General features: G+C 44.6%; 1 protein-coding gene across 2 annotated transcripts; it reads right to left on the reverse strand.

The window, feature by feature from the left end:
- Window positions 1–311: 311 nt before the first annotated feature.
- On the reverse strand, window positions 312–7358 carry LOC124488304 (leucine-rich repeat-containing protein 36-like). Of its 2 annotated transcripts, XM_047050941.1 has the most exons (10): window positions 7302–7358; window positions 4522–4599; window positions 3483–3528; window positions 3027–3407; window positions 2479–2795; window positions 1460–1616; window positions 1134–1327; window positions 956–1049; window positions 736–847; window positions 312–646 (listed from the first exon to the last, which is right to left on the reverse strand). In XM_047050941.1, the coding sequence occupies exons 3-10, from the start codon at window positions 3511–3513 to the stop codon at window positions 523–525; spliced, it is 1410 nt and encodes a 469-aa protein (XP_046906897.1). In that variant the 5' UTR covers window positions 3514–3528; window positions 4522–4599; window positions 7302–7358; the 3' UTR covers window positions 312–522. The 2 variants fall into 2 exon arrangements, with proteins under 2 accessions (XP_046906897.1, XP_046906896.1); XM_047050940.1 differs by lacking the exon at window positions 7302–7358 and having other exon boundaries at window positions 4522–4709.

Genomic DNA, 7358 nt, shown 5'->3' on the forward strand with positions numbered 1-7358 from the left:
AGTCACTCAAAAGATGTGAAAATATAGCCAACTATATCATTAAAACGATCATATACGACGGATATCATGTAGCTAAACGATCAGAAACATAAAATTGTTGTCATATGAGCTCAGAGCTCGAGGTACAGTAGTATTGTCAGATGTAGCCGTTTTAGTGACACGTGACGCAGCATCAGTTAATTAGTATCGCGCGCTGTCAACTTAATGGACAAAGTGTTGGACCATTGGGCTTAACTGCTGAGTAGTTATCTGGTAAAACAAGAACTTGGCCTTTGTAACACTTAGATAACAATGCATTTAATTCAGTCTGAATGAAAAAAAGACAATCTGTAATGTTAATTGACAGCATTCAATTGAGAGTGCAATTTACAACTATAGGCCTAGACGACTCACAGAAAGCCAAGCCATGACCGCAGGTAAAGTAAATAGCCTACTTTTTTAACGTCCTAAACTCAATTAATATGAATTACATTTCTGAAAATATCCAATGTGGAAAACGGTTAACACAAATTGATAGGCAATCTAGTTTGATTTGATGGCCTGTTCGGGAAGCCAGCTTTGTGTTGCTAGAGACTCCTTTGCCGCTTCTTCTGTTGTGCGCCCATTCAGCTGTCCCAAGATCGACACATTGTTGGTTACCAAAGACCTGTGAAACAAAATGTTCTTGATAAGGCAAACACTTCATACAATGACATAGTTTCTTCTCAATGGGAACACACAGGTGAGTAAATTCACCTGTGGTTGTCCTGCATAAGCACAACGGTCTGCTCCAGTTGTCTCAGGTAGGACTCTTGTTCCCTCAGAGCTTTTACCTGCCTCTGAAAACAACTTGTCCACTGTTTTTCGCCTTTACGATGGGACACACACACACACACACACACTCAAAGTTAGTGTCATGTACATCCATCTCCTGGCAGATATCAAATCAACGCACACTAATAACAAAGCAACTCACTGTTGACTGGGCTAGACGGATCCTGTTTTAAGTTTCTTAGTCTCAAATTGTAGTTTTCCTTCAGTGCAGACACAAGTCTCTTCTTGAAGGATGCCTGTAAATCGCATAACAGATAAGGCCCTACTGTCTTCACAGCCTTGGTGGAAGTATGTTAAAAAAATAGCGTTGTGATGTTCACCAGTTGCTGTTCCGTTTGGGCCAGTTTCCTCTTGAGGTGACCCAGTTCGCTACAGTGCAGAGGGATATTATTGTTGCTCTCAGTTTCCTCTTCCCCTCTTATTTTCTCATCTCTTAATCCCTCTGTTTTGTTTGGGCTGGACCCGGCAAGGGATGCCGACGATATTGAAGATGAGAGAATGTCATAGGCCTGGCCTGAGAAGCAATGTTAGATTGAATTGAGTTTTTCTTCAACCTTACATCAAAAGGGCACCCCTTTAAAATGGAATAGAACTGATGTTTTGGAAACAGGGTTTACAACCCCAAAACATGGTTATGATTGGATACCTAGGAAGGTGGGGTTGAGGTGAAGGGAGCGTTTGCCACTCCAGTGCTGGTCCACCAGATCTAGAAAGCCTTTCAGGGTGGAGGACAGCTCGGAAATCCCCAGCCGAGGTGATGGGATCCTGGGTACAGGGCAGTCAATACTCCCTAATCTGGAACTCTGAAAAAGACCATAGTGCATAGCTGAGACAAGCCAAAGATAAGGGTCATGTACAATAGGTGCAGCACTAAAGGAACCATTACGTGCCACATTGTTGAGAGGATGCCTTTTTGTCTTGTTGATAAGGGAACCCAGTTGTGAACAGGTACCAAACAAACCCACACAAAACGAACCGCAAGCCTGGTTTAAAGATTGTCTGTAAAAAAAACAACAACACTCTTTTATGTTGTTCTTTTTACCCTGCCTTCTGAAAATAAGGGGGCTCACCCTCACAGACAGTGAGATCTCCACTACTCAGATAAGGCCGTCTTCCCACTCCTCTCATGTTACCTCATGTATTCAACCCAACACTCCCTCAAGATCTCCTTAAGCTACAGATCACTCTCTTTAAGGCCTCTTGCAATTTCCCTGCCAATCAAGTGGAAACTTAATATTTTCACTACTAATTTCTCTCTCTTTGTTATGAATAGGGGTAGATAAGACAGGCCCCTGACTCATTCTCATCTTACCCAAAGCTCCCCCTTGTGATTAGATGAGCTTTCTCCACAGTTCCCAAAACAGTGTAGTTTTCTATTTTAATTTGAGGTTTTCAACATCCGACCTTAAAGTCTCAAGTTTGTTTTAATCTGAATGTGAGAACTCCTACGGCATCCAAGAGTTTAGCCTTTTAAACTGCAATAACATCAAAGGTGCCGGGGTCATTCCAGAGTTGCAGCATGGCTGACCAGAGTCAGTGAACTACATGTCTGATAAGCCTAACACACAGGCCTATATCTAGTACAGGCTTTTGTAAGATTACTCAATTGTGTGCATTACATGGATTTTTCGTTCGTATGGTATATTGATGTTGTGGATCGTGCACCTGTGTAGTGCTGATCGTCTGATATGTCGACTTGGCCTGTAGGAGGGTCTCTGAGGGGACGGAGAGGAAGGAGGAGAGGACGTTCTTCGAGGTGGAGTCTGGCCTAGGAGAGGAAGAGGACCGACGGCCATGGTCCATAGGCTGTCTCTCAGGAGAACCTCCACGTTTCCAGGCCCTCTGAAGCCTGGGGCTCAGGTGATCGAGCAACCTGTCCATCGAGACACTGCGACGGGTTGGACTTCTCCAACGCGGCACACCCTCAGACGAACGCTGGAGGGGAATGATGTGGTCTGATTGGTGAGTGGCTACGTACAGATCTGAAGAGAGAAAACATTAACCTATGTTGGAATCATCTCCATTTCGATCAAAATGATCATATGAAGAGGATGATTTCTTGGTTCTGATCATATGTACTATAATTGTCTTGTGTGCTACTGCCCTCTAGTGGCGTAAACGAAACATGCATGAAAAGTGCTGATCTGGATCTGCAAATTTTAAACAGGACACTGTGGGCTGTGGACATTTGCTGCATACTTTGGCCCACTCACCCGAGGTCAGCTCCAGAAGTCTTTTTGTCCTTGTGTCTAAGTCAATATCTGTGTTTGTTACTGAGACCAGGGACTGGAGTGGTGTGGTCAGGCTGGGTGCAGGGCATATCCAGTGGGCAGGGATGTACTCATAGTCCCAGGCTTCTCGGCCCTGAACAGATTCCTTCAGGAGTGGTGCTTGGTCTGAGGCAGATATAGGGCTCTGCTTTGGCTCTGCCTGGTTTGACTCCAGTCTGGATGTCACAGGCTTCTCTGGGTCCAGTTTGAAGGTGTTGCTAAAGGAGTCCTGAGCAAAGGTCACGCGTCCTTGGTCTCTGGCTCGGGAGGGAGGTCGTCCGGAACGGAGCGAAGAGCGAGGAGGAGATGGTAGAGGCCTGTACTCTGAAACACAGCGCGGTTATTTAGGTGGATGTGGTCAATGCGCTCATCGCGCCTAACTATAGGTTTGGGTCTTACCATCTTCAACACTGCCACTTTTCATTTTCATCTAGTGTTCAAGTACCTGCATCAAGAAAGAACACACAACGTTTGTTTCTTCAAAGAAAAAGTACCTCTTTGATGTCGTTCTCTAATAAATCAGTTAGGCAACAGCCACCATCCAACTACTAGATGTTCTATGGTCCTTTTAAATGTAACAGATGCATTTAGAGCCAGTGATCCTACATCTATAAATACTCAGCAAATACATATTTAGAAACAGTCATTTGTTATCAGATCCATTGTACAGGGACCTGCCCAGGGCCAAGTCGACCTGTCATTCTTCCTAAGCTGCCATTTACCAGGAAATGTCACGGGTTTGCTGGGCCATGAAATTGAACGCCCGCAGTTCCTTGTGCATCTGTCCAATCAGCGAGGGGTAATGCCTCACCTTGCAAACTGCTCCTCTGACTCCTCTGTCTGTCTGAACAGTTTATGAGAGTGAGCATGTTCTGAACACTAAAGGCCACAGCAGTTTATGAGAGTGAGCGTGTTCTGAACACTAAAGGCCACAGCAGTTTATGAGAGTGAGCGTGTTCTGAACACTAAAGGCCACAGCAGTTTATGAGAGTGAGCGTGTTCTGAACACTAAAGGCCACAGCAGTTTATGAGAGTGAGCGTGTTCTGAACACTAAAGGCCACAGCAGTTTATGAGAGTGAGCGTGTTCTGAACACTAAAGGCCACAGCACTGTCTTGTGACTGGGGAATGTGCCTGCTGCAACTGCTAGGCAAGACAGAGGAAGAGATACTGAAGGAGAAACAGTGATAGGGGGATAGTGGCGCTGTCAAAGAGACTAACTCAAATGCACACACACACAGACAGACACACATACACACACACTTAGGAAACAGAAGCTCGGATTTCACAGGTGTGGAGCGTTAATTCTTTCCTGACATTTGGTCAAACAAAGACACACAGTCGATTCATTCTGGCTTCCTCATTAATATCTTTTCAGCACAGAAACTTTTGACTTCACACCACCAGTATGTGACACACTAAACAGCCTTGAGTCTCACCTTTACAGAAGTAGACAAACGAGTCTGTGGTTCTTCTGCACGATATTTCCTCCGGTTCAGATTCAGGTTGCCTTTCATCTGTACAGAACCAACATGCAAACCAGAGGAGTAATGCAGAGTCAAAATATGTCAGCTTGAAAAGATAAGACGTATGTTTTTACCACTGGTTGCTAGGGATCTATAGAGCATGCAGGTGGCTGAGTTTGCTCGCTACGCAGAGTGCATTCTTGGTAGCCATGGATACAGCTTGACTTAAGTCAAACATTCGCGCAGGTGAAGGAGGAAGAGTTTCGGAATGGGGTCTTGTGGTAACAAGAGGTTAAAACAAACTATGCTGAGACTGCCTTTCATGTTTTTTGTTTCATCTTCAAGATTATATTTTTGGGGGCATTTCTGTCTTCATTATTATTATTAGTGTACATTTACATTTAGTCATTTAGCAGATGCTCTTATCCAGAGCGACTTACAGTAAGTACAGGGACATTCCCCCGAGGCAAGAAGGGTGAAGTGCCTTGCCCAAGGACACAACGTCATTTGGCATGGCCGGGAATCGAACTTCAGATTACTAGCCCGATTCCCTAACCGCTCAGCCACCTGACTCCCTGTAGGGTTAGTCTGACAGGAAAAGCAGGGGAGGGAGAGAGAGAGGGGCCCAGGCCAGATTCGAACCCAGGCCGCTATGGTAAGTCCTCAGCCTGTGTGGAACACACTCTGGTCCTCTCTTGGCCCCCGTCCTTTCATGTGTTCTACCAGGGGCGAATCTAGGTTTCCACTTTAGGGGGGGCTAAGCCTCTAGATAAGGCTTATAATTTTTCCTGTGACCCAGCAAAACTAGGGGGGTCTGGGGGCATGTTCCCCTAGAATTATTTTGTGAAATATCCTTTTAAATTGTGTCCTCTAGTGGGTTTTAGGAAGAGAAATGAACACATTTAGATTTAAAATATGAAGAAAAAAATTGGGGGGCTCATGAAACTTTTGAGGGGGCTCCAGGATCCTAAACTGAGGTGGAGGAGCTAGGCGTTGTTCATGCAAATTCCAATGACATCATACATTTTAGCTTAACATTTGAGCTTTTGAGGAAATGCACTGTTGCATTGTATGGTCCAGTGTTGGAATAGGCTGTTTGTCTTTGATCTGAAGTGAGTAGGACTCCCCCTAGTGGACATACATGCTCACTGTCAGTGACCTAAACACACCTCCCTGTCAGAAGTTTCAGCATGTTCCTTCCACAAGAGATCATCGTGTCACTGTCTCTGTATCATGTTATCATGCTGTGCAAAAGTCCAAACCATATCTTGGTACTTTTTTTTGTTTGTACCAAGTGAACAATAGTCTAGTTTTACAGTCCTCACAGTAATCAGCCTTTCATGATCGAATGTCATATCCATCATCATTAGCTGTGAATCAGTACCTCATTATTACATCAAATTGGCTTTATGCTCTTCAGGTCTGTGATTGGTTCAACTAGTACTTGATCACTTTTGACAGATCAAGGCACAGTGTTGGTGCCTGTTCATCAAAATGCATCGATATTCATTTACATTACATTTACATTTAGTCATTTAGCAGACGCTCTTATCCAGAGCGACTTACAGTAAGTACAGGGACATTCCCCCCGAGGCAAGTAGGGTGAAGTGCCTTGCCCAAGGACACAACATCATGTGGCACGACGGGGAATCGATCCGGCAACCTTCTGATTACTAGCCCGACTCCCTCACCGCTCAGCCATCTGCCTCCCTGCATATTCAGTGTATGGGAGATTATAAATGTGTTTATAAATGTATCGTTCTGAGTGTGTACAGGCGTTTACTGTGCTCTCTCTCTGAGGGTTGTCTTCAGGGATCATTGCAACATTAATTCCCTTCGGAGGTTGGATTCTGATATGACGCCTGTCATACCATGCCCAGAAGGGCTAACCTTTATATGGCCTTCAACAGGCTCCAGCGTGTGTGTGTGTGTGTGTGTGTGTGTGTGTGTGAGTGTGTGTGTGTGTGTGTGTGTGAAACACTCCAGTTGTAGATAATGCTCCTATCAATCATCATGGGCAGGTTCACAGGTAACTAAGGACTCATAGAAAGTAACTAGCAACAAACCAAATGCCATTTAAGTGGCTTGTTTGTTGAGATTTGTACTGATGTGATTTGAGGTTATCCAAATCTAACAACTGGTGAAGTTCCTGTGACTGTGATGCAGCCAGTGATTAAGATGTCATTTAATTGATTCGGTTTTAACTTCATTTGCGACCCATTTGTTGACCAAGAGAACCACCTACCGGTCAGAAAATATCCTTTGAGACAGGAGAAACCATGACTGCCAACCGGTATGCATGAACATTTTTAGGCCTGTTTATTTATCGCAAAAGGGAACAGCTCGTTCAAAAGCGTCAGACTCAGCGCTGCATGTCCCTGGGTCCAGAGCAAGACACCTGCCCACTTGCAACTTCACACAACGCTGACAATCTCAGGATAATCGAGATACACATAGACACACACACACACACACAGATTATTGGAATAATAGTTAGATGGCACTTGGAAAAGAAAAAACATATTTACATTTACATTTAGTCATTTTAGCAGACACTCTTATCCAGAGCGACTTACAGTAAGTACAGGGACATTCCCCCCGAAGCAAGTAGGGTGAAGTGCCTTGCCCAAGGACACAACGTCATTTGGCCCTGAGAAACTGGACTGTTACCAGCCGTCGCATGCAGTAGCTTGAAGCATCAAGTATATGTGTGGACCTCCTTAACTTAAATACTAAATTACACTCAGACTCACTACAAAGCCTCTGTTCTTCCTGTCTCTGATGGTAGTCTGGTCTGCTCTGAAGAAGAA

The sequence above is a fragment of the Hypomesus transpacificus genome, unplaced genomic scaffold, assembly GCF_021917145.1.
Source record: "Hypomesus transpacificus isolate Combined female unplaced genomic scaffold, fHypTra1 scaffold_132, whole genome shotgun sequence".
Taxonomy (NCBI): Eukaryota; Metazoa; Chordata; class Actinopteri; order Osmeriformes; family Osmeridae; genus Hypomesus; species Hypomesus transpacificus.

Coding starts and splice junctions, on each gene's coding strand:
- LOC124488304 (XM_047050941.1), bottom strand. CDS start 3,513: ATGAAAATGAAAAGTGGCAGTGTTGAAGATG. Junction 3,408..3,482: donor AAGTGGCAGTGTTGAAGATG/GTAAGACCCAAA, acceptor GCTGTGTTTCAG/AGTACAGGCCTCTACCATCT. Junction 1,328..1,459: donor CCTCAACCCCACCTTCCTAG/GTATCCAATCAT, acceptor ATTGCTTCTCAG/GCCAGGCCTATGACATTCTC.